The sequence below is a fragment of the Thermobia domestica genome, chromosome 2 (assembly GCF_964235325.1).
Source record: "Thermobia domestica chromosome 2, izTheDome1.hap1.1, whole genome shotgun sequence".
NCBI lineage: Eukaryota > Metazoa > Arthropoda > Insecta > Zygentoma > Lepismatidae > Thermobia > Thermobia domestica.
Genome location: NC_137455.1, coordinates 228,926,526 through 228,946,190, shown reverse-complemented (window position 1 = coordinate 228,946,190; position 19,665 = coordinate 228,926,526). Strand labels below are relative to the sequence as shown.

Here is a 19,665-nt window from a genome sequence, read left to right as displayed (position 1 = left end):
TTCGGAAACTATAATAGCCCAAACGCTAAAAGTTGCTGACCCAATCAGCCCAAACGAAGTACTATCCAGCCCAATAAAAATCTCGTCTGGCCCAATCACTTTGGGGCTAATGTGAAGTTGGCCCCCCAAACTTTGTGAACCTCTAATTCTGTTTCGAAAACAGCCCAAATCTTGAAACTTCCTAAATTGCTAGTCGACATAAAGTACTGTAAATTCCAATAAACATGTTTGTTAGAAATATTATATTAGTGAAGTTGGTCCCGACAAAAGAAGCAGGAAAATCACTTTTCAAAAAGTTTAATACCCCATATTTCGGAAACTATAATAGCCCAAACGCTAAAAGTTGCTGACCCAATCAGCCCAAACGAAGTACTATCAAGCCCAATAAAAACCTCGTCTGGCCCAAACACTTGGGGGCTAACCTGAAGCTGGCCCCCCAAACTTTGTGAACCTCTAATTCTGTTTCGAAAACAGCCCAAATCTTGAAACTTCCTAAATTGCTAGTCGACATAAGGTACTGTAAATTCCAATAAACATGTTTGTCAGAAATATCATATTAGTGAAGTTGGTCCCGACAAAAGAAGCAGGAAAATCACTTTTCAAAAAGTTTAATAGCCCATATTTCGGAAACTATAATAGCCCAAACGATAAAAGTTGCTGACCCAATCAGCCCAAACAAAGTACTATCCAGCCCAATAAAAACCTCGTCTGGCGCAAACACTTGGGGGCTAACGTGAAGTTGGCCCCCCAAACTTTGTGAACCTCTAATTCTGTTTCGAAAACAGCCCAAATCTTCAAACTTCCTAAATTGCTAGTCGACATAAGGTACTGTAAATTCCAATAAACATGTTTGTCAGAAATATCATATTAGTGAAGTTGGTCCCGACAAAAGAAGCAGGAAAATCACTTTTCAAAAAGTTTAATACCCCATATTTCGGAAACTATAATAGCCCAAACGCTAAAAGTTGCTGACCCAATCAGCCCAAACGAAGTACTATCAAGCCCAATAAAAACCTCGTCTGGCCCAAACACTTGGGGGCTAACCTGAAGCTGGCCCCCCAAACTTTGTGAACCTCTAATTCTGTTTCGAAAACAGCCCAAATCTTGAAACTTCCTAAATTGCTAGTCGACATAAGGTACTGTAAATTCCAATAAACATGTTTGTGAGAAATATCATATTAGTGAAGTTGGTCCCGACAAAAGAAGCAGGAAAATCACTTTTCAAAAAGTTTAATAGCCCATATTTCGGAAACTATAATAGCCCAAACGCTAAAAGTTGCTGACCCAATCAGCCCAAACAAAGTACTATCAAGCCCAATAAAAACCTCGTCTGGCCCAAACACTTGGGGGGCTAACGTGAAGTTGGCCCCTCAAACTTTGGGAGGCTGTAACTTTGTTTCCAGTGTAGCCCAAACGCTAAAAGTTGCTAGCCCAAACAGCCCAAATGAAGTACTTCCTGGCCCAATTAATATCTCGTGTAGCCCAAACTTTTGGGGGGCCAACTTCACACAGGCGTATTTTTTCCAGTAGTTAGCTCTAAAAACTCACAGGTCTCGAAAGCCAAGTAGTAGTGTAAGTCCTATTGCTATTATTACTATTAAAGATATCAATATCCAAAAGTGCCTGAAGTTCTTTTTTCACTTGGTTAGATATACTCACCTCAGGTAAGTAGACAGAAACAAGTGGAAAAGAAAGGGAAATGAAGGTCTTGAAAGTAAAACGGAGACAAATTTACCAGTCCTCAGAAGATACTGTGTACAATGCAGTGATCAGAGAGGGTCGGTAGATCATACTGAGTCGGTGGGTCACGGTGGGTGGTGGGTCGCAGTGGGTCACATGCTGTTGACCCACGACCCACCCAGAAAACTTGGCCCACTCCATCTCTGACCACACATACACAGAGGTCCTTACGTATCCTCTTTTCATGCCTGCGCGACGAGTGTCTTGGGTCCTGAGTTCTGTCCTCAGACTCAGTGGCGTCGGAAGTATTTTTCAGCTGGGGGGAAGCAAACTGCTGTCTTGAGAATAGATACGGGAATGTAAGACAGGTAAGATAATACGAATCTATGTTTGTAATGTAAGAATAATTTGATTTGATTGGTTAATACTAATACTACTACTACTACTAATAATAATAATAATATAATATAATATAATATAATGAAGCTGTAAACAGTTTCGTGAGAGTGGAATTTCCATCTATGAGATTCATCTTAGTTTACATCTTTAGATTAATTAATCCCGTGTCAGTTTTATGCTGGATTTTGGTCTGGTAAAGAAATTTTCAACCACTAAAATCAGAATTAAAATCATATAAAATTGTAAAATTTGTACTGCTCACAATAATTATTTGTAAGTACAATATTTACCATTTTATATACTGGTACATATTTTTAACCCTTTGGGGATCTCATGGTACAATTTGTACCATACGGGGTGTTTCATGGTACATTGCGTTATAACTCTCCTATTTGAACTTTTTCGTCCGTTTTTTTTTTTGTTATGTTTTTCAAGTCCAGAGACATTGCAGAAGACATTACGGATGGCTTCACACCTTCCTGTGTCGAGACATAGGAGGTGATGACGTCATAAGTCTAAAATTTATATTTTCGTGTAATACTTTTTTTGGGGGAGGTTATGTAAAGTATTTTTGGCGGGCTTATTCTTGCACATAGAAGATTGAAATTTTGCACAAACATGCAGTCCACCGAGTAGTATTTACCGGATTTTTTCTTCAGATTTCTGCGTTAAAACAGGGGGGGTCCAGAGGGTCAAAAAGTTGAAAAAAGGGATATTTTTACCCAAAAATCCCGTTTTTCCTCATTCCTGCCTTAGATACATGATGGAGACAAGTGAATGGTACAGCCTGAAAGGCAGTTCTATTCTGAAGAGAATGATGTGCGACACATGGCCCTAGGGTAATTAGGGAAGTGTCAGAGAATTTTTATCAAAATATACTTCTGTATAGGGGAATTTTGGACATTTTCGGTACTATTTTTGTGTGGCTTATTTTTGCACCTAGAAGATTGAAATTGTGCACAAACATTCAGTCGACCGAGTAGTATTTAGGCCTACCAGATTTTTTTCAGATTTCTGCGTTAAAACAGGGGGGTACAGAGGGGCTACACGTTGAAAAAGGGATATTTAGACCCAAAAAATCCCGTTTTTCCTCATTTTCCCGCCTTAGATACATGATGGAGACACGTGAGTCATACCGCCTGAAAGGCAATTCTATTCTGAAGAGAATGATGGGCGAAACGTGACCCTAGAGTAATTAGGGATGTCTCAGGAAATTTTTTACCTGAGATCATGGTGTTTTACGGTAATTTGGGGCATGGTGGGAATTCCTGATAAAATTTCTCCCGCCTTTGGTATTCAAGATAGAAACTTGAAATTTGGCACACACATTCAGTATACCAAGTACTATTTATCAGATTTTTTTAGATGGCTATGTTCACACAGGGTCACTCCAGGGGAGCCCAAAGTGCGAGAAAAAAAATTCCCTCCGAAATTTTCCCTTTGACATTTTCCCGCTCCTGGTATATGGTATGAGCATGCAAGTGGTATCATTTGAAAGAAAGCTCCATTCTGAAGAGAATGAGGTATGAACCATTATTCTAGAATAAATAGTGACGATGCAGTAGCTGCTTGACTGAAAGTCTAAAAATAGCCCCAAAACCCCGGATATCTTAAGGGTTAACTGTATTGGACGTGGTGACACGGACACTATTAAAGTATCTTAAAGCTACTTAAATCACTTGGAAATGACGAAATTAAAATTATATTTTTAAAAATCCAGCTCTAGTGTTGCACTACACTGTAATATTAGAAATTGCTATTTAGAACTACAAACTTTGTAGCAGAAAGTAACTTGAACATTATAAAACAGGCTACATAATCAAGTAAAAAATAAGAAAATATATTTTTTCTACTTACTTGACTTAGTGCCAGAAATGGAAAAATGGAATTTTCACTAAAGACTTCATAAAATGTATATAGAAAATTCAATTACACTAATTATCCAAAGTTATTTGTATTTTTACTACACTTACTTCAGTATATCCAGTTTGTTATTACATTCACCTCTCTTCCTAATCTCATTATATTTACTTCACTTCACAGTAATAAGACACAATTAATAAGGAATAATTCAAGTTTATATTGAATTTTATGTGCTATTTTGTAATTCAAATAATTAGTTATATAACGCATAACATTTTCACTTACGTAATTCTACATTTATTACTTTCCAAAATTGTACAAAAGTATCTTTTCTTTCGCTTGCTTTTGATATGAATTCTCTTGCAGTGGTGTTTAAATCTAAGTCTGGTCGCTACACACATATGCAACAACAGCAGATGAACCAATCTTTCCTGCGTCATGGACGTCCTCAAATATGTCTTTAGACGACGCAAATAGCTGAATGATCTTTCGCAAATGCTCAAGAAGCTGGCATAGTGAGAACGAAAGTCCCTAGATGAACAACTTGGTCGAGAAGACTGTGAACAGTTGGGGTTTCAACACTAATAGTTTTTAATATTCTGGTGGTCGTCAGCGACTCAGTCGTCATCAAAATAGGTGGAAGCAGCCTGAGCTGAGCTCATAATCTATCCAGGTTAAAATCCGACGCATGAACTCCCAATTCCTGCTTCAAATAATCTCTGGAGAGAGGCCCACCAGCACATATAGCTCCTTCACAAAGTATCTTCTAGAGTTTTATGAGTTGTTTGAGGCCTGGCTGATTGAAACGAAGCTGCACTTCATTCAACAAATAGTTAATGATTTCGAAGTACATTTTTGGAAGATCTGATACAGATCCTAGGGTAGATGCTATAGAAGGGTTATCAGTCTGCTGCAATCTAATTGATGTTCTGTTTGATCTTGATTAAGTGGGCAATTTTAAGTGTAGTCTGTCTGCATTTTCCTTTGCTTCCTTAAAGGTGTTTTCAAATAAACTGTCCGTTAGTAGGTTTCTCAGAGTATCCTCTAGATAGAATTGCTACTGCTCTTTTAGCTCCAGAAGCAAAAGCTTCAGAATTTTGAAGCACTTTCGCCAGTTGTCCGCAAGGTACAAAAGCACGTATACTGACTATCAGAAAAAATATCATTCCAAATTTGTTCATTCTTTTCAAATACCCTTTTAGAATTACCTTTTGATCATCATTTGGACCACTTGTATTACTGATGATATTTTTCAACGTGATTTGAATTCATTCGTAGTAGATTGAAATCTGATTAGAGATTTTCGTCTAGCACAGCAGCGAGTAGAACAAAGAGGCAGTAAATGTTTAGGATTACTTTCGTTGATAGTTTTACAGGGTTCAAGAACAATGTCGGCGTATGTTGTCTATCGTTTTGCAAAATCCAGGTTGATGTTTCAAACGTCTTTCACTATGGTCCGTACGTCACACAAAGATTCGCATTTTCGTGCTACTTCCTGCAATGGAAGATGTAATGCATGATTTTTGCAATGAGTGTATACAGCTTTCGGATGTTGAGTAGAAATTATCTTTTGCACACCATTCACTCATCCTGACATTATAGCTGCACCATCATGACATTATTCGTGTATATTTTCTGCATTCAGGTTAAGTTTCTTTAGAATAGCTTTGATCGTTAATTCTGTTTGTGTCATGTGGGGTGATCATTCCCATAAATATTTTGTTGGATTTGATGAATCAGACAGAGTCAATAGAGCTCACACAGAGACAACTGTTCTTTCTTTGAAATATCAATCGTGGAGTCGACTATGATTGCATAAAATGGAGACTCTTTGACTTCTGCTACCAAGTCTTTCTATATTGCATGTCCCATAATCTTTAAAATTTCATTCTTTTTAATCAGCACTAAGCCAGTTATCCCGTTGATTAATCCATTTATTGAGAACAGGCACATCCGTTTTTCTTTCAGCCAGGGGTTATATCAAATTATCCGTACTATGCAAATGTCCACTGATTGCTTGACCACTGCGAGCTAAATATCTAAGACTACTATAGTACGGCCAACAAGAAATGGTCTCTGATGTTTCTTACCACATGCGGTAGGACATTTCAGCCCCTACTTTGATACCAGGGTTACCAACCACGATCACTCTGTCTTATACAATTAATTAAATTGCCACTACAGTTGCACCGAAAAAAAACTTGACACGCGAGTAGTGGCAATGTCCCTGCGAGCTGTCAGAGACGTTTTCTTACTGGACGCACTATAGTTATTATAAGCAGTGACTGTCTTCCTTATTCTTGTTTACGAACTTGGTCTGAAAGGAGAGTTGAAATAGGTGTTCTGTTTCTGCACTCATACCTTAACCCTTTCACTGCCACTGGGACATGTGTTTCCCACGATACATTCTCAGAGAACCCCTGGTAATTTACCACATTTTATTGCTATGAATCGATGTTCCACTAGTAAAGAGAAGCCCAATAATGGTTCACAGAATTGTTATGAACATTATCAAATAGACAGTAGCGGAAGTGAACGTAAACAATGAAATTGAGGAACAATGTGCTAGTGATAAAGCAGTGGTTGCGTGTACTGTCATTTGGAAAAGGATGCCGAAATGTAAAATATTTGTAATCATAAATACGACCCAATTGTTTTTTTTTTTTTTTGACAATATACGTATCATAATTGAAAATACAAGATGATCACTCATGTCACTACCACTGGGACATATAGGTCCCACGTAAAAATATCAGTGGGGTACATACCGGTAATGTCCCACCCTTCCCACATCGAAAAACGAAAACGGCGGAAAATGTTTTTGGTATATATATTTATATGTTTGAAAACAACTTAAAGTAGCCATAATAATGTTTCTCACTCCGAAAAAAATGGTAGTGAAAGGGTTAAACGAACGGAACGACAATGGAGTTCACATTTTTCATGTGCTCTGAATTATTATTAATCTTACCTTATACATTCTTCCTCCTCACTATAAAACTTACTGCACTCTGCATATTGTTTGTAAGAATACTAATTTAACTTTCTGGAAAATGTATTTAGGGCATAAATGTCCTGTTACTCATTTAAACTGCTACATTTTTTAAATTTTAAAATCTCGCTCGACGACTTGTTTCATATTGCAGACTTACGATTACTCAAACAACATTTCTTTAAAAAAAGAGTTTACAGCTTTGAGAATGTACATCAATGGAAATAAAGGGAATTTTCAATTCTTTTTCCTAATTCTTTCTGTCTAACATGTGGGTAGAAAAAGCGCCCGGTCCCTTGTTTCAAAGAGAAAGATGAATCTGGAATAAAGAATTTTTTCACATTACCATAAAAAGCAAAATTTAGTTCTTATAATCAGTGTTGTGTGATGTTTTTAGTCTGAAAGTGAGGGGGCAAAACGAGTATCTTGCCCCCTCTGAAAATTTCAGGAGGGGCAACTGCCCCCCTTGCCCCTGCTCAGACTTCTCCTGGGCCTTCCTCCTAAACTGCCAGGGGCGACGCGCTTTGGTCTGTCCATGTCTATCGAAACAAGCACTGTTCCGTTGATTCATCTCTCCAACAATGCACTTTTCTGCACTAAAAATTCCAATTATTACACTCCACCATCACTCTTTGTGTCGTGAGTGTTGTGTCGCACGGACTAATTATATTAAATGTTTGTGAAGTGTTCATGACAATTCAAACTAATTTCGTATTGTTAGGGCTAGTCTAACTGCTGTTTGAAAGTGTGTAGGCACCGTTCAAGTGTGTTTTCACATCTAGTTAGTAATCGTAGCGTCTTAGCGAAATCAGTTTATTAACGCTCGCTGTGCAAGGTTTTTCATAAATGTATGTGTAAAAACTATATCACTCGCACAAAATGTCTGTAAACGTTTTCGTGATTTCGGAATTTCAAGGTTTTCTTAGTTGCAGAAAATCTAAGTATAAACGCCTATACTTTAGTGTTGTTGAATGATCGTCCACCAGGCTACTTGTTAACCTAGCCTCGAATACTGTTTCTTAATTAATGTGTGAATTAGTGTAGTGTGTGTGTTCCGGGTATTATAAAAGTTTTTGAACGCACTTATTCCCGGTTTCTTGACTACGACTGACTGACTTGGAATTTTGAATTCTCAACTTCTCGATTGTTTAAGACACGCCTCTAACTGCATTTTGCTCCCTAATTTTCTTTCATTGGTCAGATTATATTGGTGTCCTCAATTTTTATTTTCTTGGTCTCCGCCTATTTACGGTGTTCGAGTGTCGTCTCTCCAACGTACGTGATTTCTTCAAATTTCACATGTTATATAGAAAATTTTTATAGGGGCTGATTTGGCGTCTCTTCGTCTCGTACGTGGTTTTGGACCATCTTACAGTTCTGTGCTAAAATTTTATCTAGGTTGTACGTGGAGCCATAGTGGCGAGTACGCGAGTTTGACAAATTCACAGAGATTATTTTCCACTTGGATTCTATTCAATTTGTGCAGACTTTATAATTTTTCTCCAATTTCACACAAAGATGCTAAGAGCCGTTTTGTTTTCCTTCCTTGGGCTCACGGAGGGCCCTCTGTATGTGTGGTCTTCTGCGTATTGGGGCCCATACACGTAAACACATGCCTGAAGAAACAGCCCGATTTGCATGAAAAATGATAAAACCACAGGAAAGTTGATCGTGTATGGCCTCATTCATTCATGTTGAAAGTTTTCAAAATCTTCTGAAAACATGCTTGATGTTTTTGCCGTTCTGCATGCATGTTTACCGTGTATGGGCTCGTTCATGCAAGGTGGCTGTTTTATATTTAGGTCCGCCAATCACGACAGCGGAAGAAATCACGTGACTCTCTCCTCCGTCGCATGCCAAGGTCGTTGAAGATGGATGATCTGCGTTATTCCTGGAGCATCAAAACATAGAGAGAGAGAGAGAGAGAGAGAGAGAGAGAGAGAGAGAGAGAGAGAGAGAGAGAGAGAGAGATGCGTTACATGACAAGGGATTCTGTGCATGAATTTATTCAGGTATACAAAGAACTACCATGTTTTTAGAAGGAAAATCAAAAAAATTAAAAAAAAAAAAAAACTACTGTGTGGGGAATGACGTAAAGAATTCTGCACATGAAAAATGAGAAAAGCTGAGAGAATTTCAACCTCACTCCACACTTGATGGGTGTTAAAAGGAGGATAAACACGTTGCGCTCCAACTACAGAAGAGAGCACATCAAAGTGAGAAAAAGGAAATTAAGTGGTTCTGCCGCTCATGAAGTTTACATGCCGAAGTTATGGTATTACAGGAGTGTAGACAGCAGGTTTATATAGGGGGGCGTTTTTGAGGAGGGACAGCTACAATGTACAAAACCCCCAAAAATGTGTTACAGCTAGAGATTTTGAGGGCTGAAAAAACGGAAATTTTTTGATTCCGTCCGAAAATCTAAACACACTGTTTTTAAAGCTTTTTTCTTCATAAATATTACCAGGTAGTTTTTATTATACTTAACCAAGAACTACTGACCCGAACCAAACGTTATACCTTTGTGCAAAACTATTTCAGTCCAAGCCCTTGTACACAGAACCTATCTACATAAGACTGATTTTTTTTTATTTCATTTAATTTCTTTAAAATTTCCTGACAAAAATATTTATTTATTATTCGTGACTTAAAAACATTATAATTATTTTATTAACAGCTACATATCACTTCCTGTTTTACAGCAAGTGGAAAAAAAGCGAATAAAATTCAAACTGAAAATTTGAATTAAAACGTTTTTCACCATATTTTCCATCTGATAAAAAAATGTTTTTTTTAAAACACTCAGTTTAGTGCGATAGTTTTGTAGCAGTATTTATAGTACCTTGTTGAAACGTTTGTCTTCAAACTGTCAAACATAAAACAGGGGAGGATCCAGGACGGACTTCTGGGGGTCGGTGGGTTATAATACTGCTACTTAGAGCTACCTTTAAGAGCTCCAAACTCTGGGATGTGTTTTTTTTTTTTTACATATAAAATAAGAAATCTTCATCTTCTGAGGGGCTATCGCCCCCCCTGGATCCGCCTCTGATATAAAATCACAGTAAATTGTGTAATCTGCTGTTACAAATAAGTATATATATATATATATATATATATATATATATATATATATATATATATATATATATATATATATATATATATATACCGTAAAACGGGGGTACTTTGACATAGAGTGGGGCTACTTTGACAGATGAGCAATTCGTGCTTCCGGTGAGAATTGTTGCATATACTTTCATAGATAAAGACTGATATGGTGTCCACGGTGCGAATTGCCGGAGGGGATGAGAGATTTCTCCTATTGTATTTCTACCCCCTCTCAATATCCTTCCTGTCCCCCAATATATAATATAAGGACTTCTAGATCCGCCACTGTTTATTCCCTCCAAAAATGAATAATCTAATTCGCACTCTGACGATATATATCAGCGTGTCGTGGAAGGGTGGAAGACAGTGGATTCAATGTGTCCTGTGCAAAAATGGGTGTGTGGGTTTTGTAATGGTGGGTCAAAAAATCCTCAGTATGCTTGTTACGACTGTGATGTTGACGACTAAGGTTTTTCTTTCCATTGTTACATGTAAAGATAACATACCGGTATATATGTAATTATGTTAAAATTAAAGTAAAGTAAAAGAAAAATAAAGTAACAATGTAAGGTAAAGCACCGTGTATGTTCGAAGTAAAAGATGTTAAAAGTAAAGCTTTAGAAAAACTTGTATAGTGGTGTATAATGATGTACCACAACAAAATAAAGATTTCGTGCTTATCAAGTATACAGCATACCGTACCTTACACATGACCAAAATCGTGTTTTATACACTTTGCATAAATTCCATGTCAAAATAACTCCATAAGTCGAGTAACTTTGATCTTATGCAGCAAATACATAAGATGTCAAAGTAGCCCCACCCCCGGGGCTACTTTGACCGGTATTTCTTAATTTCTTCCCGCCAAAACTTACTTGTAGAGACTTAGTGATGTGATAGCCTAGATACCTATTTTTATGATGAGAATAGTATCATTCATTGGTTGCAGAAAGTGTTCCGTGTACACATCTAAACTAGTCCAAAACCTGTCAAAGTAGCCCCGTTTTACGGTATTATATATATATATATATATATATATATATATTGAAGTTCATTTGTTTGTTATGAGTTTATATTGACACAAATCTAAAGAAAAATTACACAAAATATTATAAATGGTGTGGAATAATTCCATTATCTAAACCATTTACATCCAATTTGGACATGTTGACGTGGGAGACCCGGTTTCGATTTTCAGCGGGAACTAATGTGGTTCGGATTCCACGTTAATCAGTAGGTCCAAGTGTCATATAGCTTTGCTGCTGAACGGGACGTTAAACTCAAAATCAACTCAACCAATTTGGAAATGATCCGCACAGGAGCACTAGATCAATCGATTTGTAGCAGATGTGGTAGCAACCTGTGCATTTGATCATTCCTTACACAGAAGAGATACCATATTATTTTTCAATCGGTAAATAAGTTAACGTAAATTATTAATTATATGTAAACTTGGTTATATTTAAATGACTGGAGCGATATAATTTTACGATGATGTTTTAAAAGCTGGTCTTTTAAGGGGTCCAGGAAATCATTTGGGGAGGGGGACTGGCCCCGACGCCCTCCTCCCCATGGCTACATCCCTGTGGTATTACGATTAACTTTAATTGTTATCGGATCAGGAAGAAACACGTGTACGCAAAAGCAACCTAGATGAACACAGCAGTGATTAAGAGCCTGATGAGTCATCTCCACAGGTAATTAAAATAAAATATTATTGCAACTAGTTTTATTTTCACACTTATTCCTGTGTACTGACGTAGAATTAAGAGACCTCCATGGTTATTACTAGTTGGTAGCAATCATATTGTCTTACCATTCGACTCTTCATGGTCTCCGTCCTCCACATTTCTCAAACAACTTCTAGTAAGTTGGACAGCATGTTGGTGCATGTGTGGGCAAAAAAATCTTCCAACATGCATGATGAGACAAATCTTTCATGCATGTTGGTCATGCAAGTGTGTACATGTATGGGCCACTTATGGCTTAGGCAGCGGTATTAAGAGACAAAAGAAGGGTCTTTTAAATGTCCTCGCCGCAACGACAGGTATACAAAAAAAAGAGAACATCTTACTCTTGGATAAGGAAAGAAAAATAAAAAATGCCAGTTTTGTTAACTTTGCTTTTCAACACACAAAATTTAAAATAAAATTCGCTGACGTTGTTTTAAATAGATGCATAATTAAAAAAATGAAATGAAATGAAATTTTTGAGTTTTACGTCCCACGTTTATGGCGGTTAGACTAAAGGAGACGGTGATGATGAGAGATGAATGAAATGGTGGAATGAAGAAAGTGGGAGGAAACGGGAGAACCCCGGGAAAACCCACGCACACGGTGTTTGTCCACCACAAAGTTCACTTGGCGGGAGCAGGGTTTGAACCCGAGACCCCTAGCACCAGAGGTGAACGCTCTACCACTGAGCCACCGCGGCCCCCTGATGATGCATAATTAAATTAAAATAATTTATTTAAAATTACCTAAAAATGAACATGAGGCAACTGTCACATCTTCTTTGTCATAGCTGGGGGGAAAATTGTACCTTCAAGCTATATTCAAATATCCTCCTTTGCACACTCATATGCGATATATTTTTAATTTTAGGTTGATTCCCTGTTCTGAAGTGCTTTCCTTAAAAATCGAACAGAAGCTTCTGCTATGGCTTGCTTTAGGTCATATTTTCTCCACCGCCTCGCCGGGCTTAGGTCCTCTTTGGTTCTTTCAGTATCTTCGCAAAATTATTAGGACACCTACACAATTTTACTAATTTCAACTTGAATTTTATTTATGGACATCAATAACACCTCAACTTTGTCCATTTCGAAGAAGAAATAGAATAGAAAAAGAATAAGAAATAACAATAAATTTCTTAATCATCGGTTCAAATGTTCGTCGAAGATTCATCTTGTATACAATGTCTTTAGTGAATCAGGTGACAACCAAACAAGCAAGTTCAAATTAGCATAAAGCCTAGTGTGAAATAACAAACAAATATAACAGCTTAAATGTTAAAACTATACTTCATTCGGAGAATATCATGAAGTATAAACGAAACACAACAGACACAATAATGATCTGGTACCGAAAAGCTAGATAATAATTTGTTCATGTCTTTATACGGAATACGAGGCCCATGCCAAAAGATAGGAAAAGAAATTTATTTTGATTGATATACAAGTATATACCTTGCCTGTTTTTCGACATAGTCACTATGAACCTCCGTAAAAATCTGCCGCCTGAGAGTAAGACAGTTCCAAACTTGAGCACTCCACTGTCGTTGTAACGCTTCGATGCAACGCTTTTTTAGGTGAAGGAAACAAATAAATCGCTGGGGCAAGGTCGGAGCTGTAAGGAGGATGACTGAACAGTTCCCACTGAAATCTTTGAATTGTGTCAACAGTACGAACAGCTGTGTGTGGCCAAGAGTTGTCATGCCACACACGAAAAATTCCAGAGTGTAGTATTCCTCTCCACCGATTTTGGATGGTACGTCGCTGATTATTAAGTGTTTGGCAATACATATCTGCTGTAATTGTTCGCCCTGGTTCCAAGACTTCCACAAGAATCACACCCTTTTGGTCCCGAAACACAATTGTCGTGATTGTGTGACTGATGGTGTTTGTTTGAATTTCTTTATTTTAAGAGAACCAGAGCGTCGCCATTGCTTCGACTCCCTAGTAGAGTACGATATCCAGGTTTCATCCCCATCCTTTCCCCAGCGAGCCAAACAATCACATGCATCTGTCATTCTTTGTTCCTTGTGAGCGTCTGTCAGCATTGGAAACTCTTTGACGAGTTCGGTCTTTGTTAACCGGGATTCGACTGCACTTTCTCGTTAACGCGTTCTACCAGTATGTCCGTTTGAACACTAGGCCTTCCGCCTTACGAACATTTGAACGCTCTTCCCGAAACTCTCTGCACCATTGTGTTACCTTCATTTCTCTTTTTACTGTCAGTTCGTAAATGACATAGAATTCTCAACTAATGTCGGCTGCATTCTGCCCTTTGGCGTTCAGAAATCGTATGATAGATCTCACTTGACATTTGGTGGGATTTTGTATTACGGCAGGTATTTCACCTTACTGCTATTCGCACTTCCGTAACTCCATTTGGACCGTTCTCTCTCTGTTGTAAGCACGAATGCTACGGCATGCTCAACTTAATCACTGTTGCCAAACCCGCTAAAAACTAACGATCCATTTTTGACTGCGGAATTTTAACGTAGACTCTAATGTGAATAATAAACTTCCCTTTTGGCTGCTTTGATATATATCTAAGTTTTCTCATGTTTACGATTTTTCACTGTTTAAAGCTAGACAAGCACTGTACAGCACGATTACGGCACCTGTTTTCGGAATTAATCGTACGGCTTTTATTATTTAAAGGACTATTGTACTCAGGAAAGGCTTAATTCGAATACAATTCAGAACAGAAATAAAGGACAAGGGTAGTTCGTTTGTCAAAATTTTAATTTGCAAATCGCAGTTTTATTTTCAGTAAGACAGACTTTTAAGTTTTACATTTTGAATGGTAACATTTTACATTTTTACACCTTACATAATGCAAGAACTATTACTAAAACAATTAAGACTTAATTACGTGAATGAGAATAAATTGTATTTTCAACAATACATTAAAACTCTATAAACATTAAATGTCATTTTAATCTAAACATTTTTAAAGTAGGGATCGTATTTTTCTGAAGGTATACCAACAAGAAGATTATTTTTTGGTGTACAAGATTCTGGCATAAGTTTTGCCATAGATACTTCATATCCTACTTCCTTAGCTTGCAAACACCTATCCATATCAATAACTCCCATGCATTTTTTCCCCTGATCTGTTTTAACGTTGTTTACGTCATGCGTCTGATCTGCTGAATGTCCAATAACTAAATACTGCTTAAGTGTCATTAACGAGTCTTTGAACAACTGACTACGCGGATATGTGAGAATGTGATTATTTTGTACAGTGCCATAGCAGCAGGGGCAACATACAAATACGGCTCTTTGTTCAATGCATCGTTGGATAACTAAATCTGTTGCTACACCACAAGCATGCAGTGACACTCCAATATTAAATGAACCTTTATAATAATCCAAATTACACTGATAAAAAGCAACATTTGGAAGCTTCAATTTCTTTACTCTTTCTCTTGCTCTAGATAACGACTCCTCTTTATTTTCTAAAAGAATAACCTTACACCTCGGCAAGAAATGAGCAAGAATTATACCAAGGTGACCACTACCTGAACAAAAATCAACAATAGTATCACCAGCCATCGCAATCTTAAGAACAGCTTTAGCAAGATTTTCTAATTGCTGGCTTTTCCTTTCTAAACGAGTTGCCGGTAGGTTACCTGCTTTAGGGTGAGCTTCATACGGAACAGCTTCCCAATCAAATTCAACTTCGTATCCGAAAGGACGAGAATCCCACTGAATTACGTCACAGAGATGTTGAACACACCTGAGGGAGTTTTCAACATCCTGCTGCCTGGTAAAAATTCGGCTTTTAGGTCTATATCTTCGTGGATCACTTTTGTAAAGGCTCTGACTTGGAACATCAGGTACTATATACTCGATATATAGAGTATCTCCGATTAGGCGTTGAATGTCACATACTATAGACAACGCTTGTCTTATTTCATCTTTCTCCAGAACTCTTTCTAACCATTTAAAAGTGAGAGGTAAGTAATTTTGTAAGTATACACTGCTAAGACATTTGACAGCTATATATATACAAGGAAATAAGATTACATCCGCTAAAGTTAAAGCAGGCCCCTCTGCAAAACAATGTTCGAACATAACTTCATCGTCGTGTTGACTTGTGTTACTTACTGCACTGTCATATTGTTCGTTACATTTCAAGTTTAGTTTCTTTCTTTGAAGCACTCCTTTGGATTTGTCGAATTCTTGCTTCTTTTTTAAAATATTATGAACTCGTAAAGGTTGTGCCATATGACGCTCAAATCTAATAATATCTTCGGGTATTAAAATTTTACTAGGAGTGTTCTTTTCAAGTGATAAAAACAACATCTTTACGGTACGTATCATATCCACCTCACAGAACTTAGTCCACAATGATGACTCAGCACAAGCCATCAAACAACCCTGTCTAAACCCTAGAAGAGTCTGTGAATGATGATTAAATGAATGAAAGCTAATGATTTTAATGATCTGGCGTAGAACGGCACATAGTCCAGCAACACAAGTGCTTTCATTGGCTAAAATCAATGCAGGCAACTGACATGATTTTATCAGAGTTGGAACATATTCTTGTTTGATAATTTCGTACCTTAAACCTGCTGTTTTCAATTTAAATTTAACCTCATCAGAATCATGACTGACAACACAATATATGTTTACTGCAGGGTATCTGCAATACTGCAATGTAAAAATTGTTACTAAACTCTCCAAAGATACTGATATACACCCATCTTCACATTTACCAGGTAGTGAAAAGGCTTCAATAAACAATTCATCCATTGTAGCACTGAAAACCTGCAAAACAGAAAACCATGACTTCTATAGAATTAGCAATAAAGTCAAAATGACTAACATACTGTAAAATAACATTCCTGCGTTTATAGCTAAGTACCATTCACGAAATTCAAGGCTATATACAAAGTGTTTCAAATCAAACGTCCAGTGTGTATAAATCACATACAGCCGAAGGTAAAGGATGAAACCAAAAGTAAGGTAGGGAAATTGATAGGGCGCATTGAATAGTGTGCTGCATATGTCCCACAGGGTGTCCTATCATGGGGCACAGATGGATAACTCGAAAATTTTAAACGGGAAAGTATGTTATTTGATAAATTAAAGATAATGAGAAAAGGAATCACTTTTGTGTGTGTGTGTGTTTTTTTTTTTTTTCCTTTTTCGTATGAGGCACCGTTTACGAATTGGCCTCCATTTAAACGTTGGTCAGACAAAACTTCAGTGTATATAAGTCACAAACGGCTGAAGATAAAATGGGACAAAACGTGAGATAGGGAAATGTCATAGAAAGCACTCAATGGAGGATGCAGTTAGTCTTACAGGGCCCATATGATAAGGCACTCTAAGTTTTTAATGCTGTTTGATACATTTTTGAAGGGACCATGAAAAAATAAACAATTTTGTAGAATTCTTTTCGTGTGGAGCACCATTTATGAAATGGCCATCATTTAAATATGACCTTTTGTAGAGTACCTGTAAATACAACATGCTACAGTAAATGCAACACTGCGAAGCCAAAGCAGGTATCATAATAAATTTAAAATGATCGCCCACAGGCGTTGTGTAAACGTGAATTTTACGAAGTAGAATAGAAATCGCGGGTTGTGACGTACAGAGGTTGTTCAGCCTACGTTTGGCTGATTTCGTTCCTTCCCCCTCCCGGGCAGAATGGACTCACCCGACCTGGCTCGTGGCATCCTGCAGTGTTGTGCAATGGCTTCCTGAGAACGGAGTTGTTTTTCCGCGCGGACGAGAATAACGCACAAAACAGGACCATTGTTGTGAGTGTTCTGTTAAATTTGTTTCCAAGTGTGTGGGTTTCCGCTGTAACCAAAATGCCGCCCAAACTAAGCCGGTTTTGGGAAGGGTATGTTGCGGATCTTTATGAGGTCCACTTTAGTGTTACTGTCATTAGAAAACAGTGTAAGAAGAATGTTTGCAATATCAGTTAATTGGAATAAATGTTATTAAAAAGTACAAGGGCAACAAAGTTGCCTAGGAAGCGAGAATGCACCAAGGCCACCTCCAGCATGCAGAAGAAACTTCGCAAAATGGCAATGCAAGAAAATCCGCCAACACAAAGTTGTATGGCTAATCGTCTTGACGTGTCTTTGGGGACTGTGAGCCGGACGTTACACCATCAACTCAAGCTGGAAAAAGTCATGAAAGCTCGCGGCCATCTTCTCACGGATACCCACCAAAAGGAACGAAAGTGTAACGCCCGGAAGCTGCACGAACGGCATCTGGCAAAACAAAGATGGGTGTACGTCGTATCGCTCGATGAAGCATGGATTTACCTTTCCGACAGCGGCAAACCGAGAGCCATCATGTACCGAGAGAAAGGCGCCAAGAACTTCAGAAGGTGGGTCTGTGTCTGTAAAGAATCCTTCCCAAAAGGGTTCATGGTCGTTACTGGCTACTGTTACCGAGGTAAACTGAAGATTCGTAGGGTGGCGAAGAACTGCAAAATAAATTCGCAGTATTTTCCGGAGCAGATCATGCGGCCGATCTACGAGCATGAGATTCCAACAACGTACGGAAATGACGCCAATCTGGTGCGCTATCACATGGACAAGGCCTCATCACATACATCAAGATCGTCCCTCGCATTCTACAGGGAGATGGAGGAGGCAAGTGGTATACAGGTGATACCTTTCAATGAGGTACCTGTTAAATCTCCAGATGCAAGTCCTATGGGCTATTGTGGATTTGGATTGCTGAAGCGGGCTTTGGAAAAACCGGCGTGTGACAACTGTGGACGGACTTTGGAAAGCTGTGCAAAGAGAATGGGACAAGATTCCCCTCCCAGTTCTTCAAAGAAGCCTATTACAGTGGAAATTACGCTGTTGGGCTATTGTTAAGAACCAAGAGAAACACATCGAACACTTACGGACCTGGCGCCATGGGTTTTTCTAAATTTTTCGGTAAGTCGAAATTGGCCAAATGTAGACTGAACAACCTCTGTATACTAAAGCGTGGAAAATGCTAAGTGCATATACTGTATCAAAGAAAGGAGGTTGCAGAAGAAAAAATAATAGTACTGACTCCCGCCACACATGTCTCCACTAGTCATTTACTTCAGACCAGTGGCGTGTGGTGGTGATCTGGATCGAGGAACAGGTCACGAATGCAGAAACACCTTTGGCACTGACAAACATTCAAGTAATTTCAGCACAAGATAGTAACATACACATCATCTCCATGGCACACATTTTCTCGAGGGTCTCCCGTTTCCTCCTACATTATCATTCCACGTATTTTATAACCATTAATCTTCTTTAACCTAATGACATAATCATGGAGCGTTAAATATTTCATTTCATTTTTACATGTGCTCGGCCAATGCTGCAGCTAATTGCTTTCCAGCAATGTCTCTTAATCTTGGAAATCACTTTTCCACTTTGCCACCATGAATTCCGATCCTGAGAGACAGAGAGAACCCATCTCCTAGAATTTGAATACATTTGTTTACATCTTTGTTTGGATATATGACAATGAAACATACAAAAACGCTCCTCACCCAAAGTTATACAGAAATCGGTGACCCTGCTATAACAGTATTCAAAGGTGCTACGCCTATTACTTTTTCAAATGATATTGCAACAAAGGGAGAACTGAAAACTTCATAACACTTCCCTGGGATTTCCTATTCTACACAGCTGCTTAAGTTCTGAATTCGATTCGAAGTTCTAGCAAACGTAACATTAGTTGCGTTCATTAAATAGTTTGCAAGTTTTTATCATATTTTGCAAATTTAACACTTCAATGTAGTTACTTTCGTTTATTGACTCGCAACTCTCTCCATGTCTTCTAAGTTCAAATTCCTGCTTTGCTAAAGAAAATCTCTGACACTAATCAGACGTTCTCTTTCTCTTTGTTTTTACATTGTTGCTAATTCACTTTA

At 38.0% G+C, this 19,665-nt stretch overlaps 1 protein-coding gene across 5 annotated transcripts in view; it reads right to left on the bottom strand.

Moving 5' to 3' along the window:
* Positions 1-19,665, bottom strand: part of LOC145678397 (glutathione S-transferase C-terminal domain-containing protein homolog) — a 266,590-nt gene that overhangs the window by 17,170 nt on the left and 229,755 nt on the right. For 2 of the 5 annotated variants that reach the window (XM_081748479.1, XM_081748478.1), the window contains exon 2: positions 14,493-16,541. The exons of 1 other annotated variant lie outside the window; for it this stretch is intronic. In XM_081748479.1, coding sequence (XP_081604605.1) covers positions 14,709-16,526 — 1,818 coding nt within the window. In that variant the 5' untranslated portion in view covers positions 16,527-16,541 and the 3' untranslated portion in view covers positions 14,493-14,708. Of the gene's footprint in view, positions 1-14,492; positions 16,542-19,665 lie in introns of those variants that run through there. 2 more of the 5 variants (XM_081748481.1, XM_081748480.1) reach the window with 2 other exon arrangements.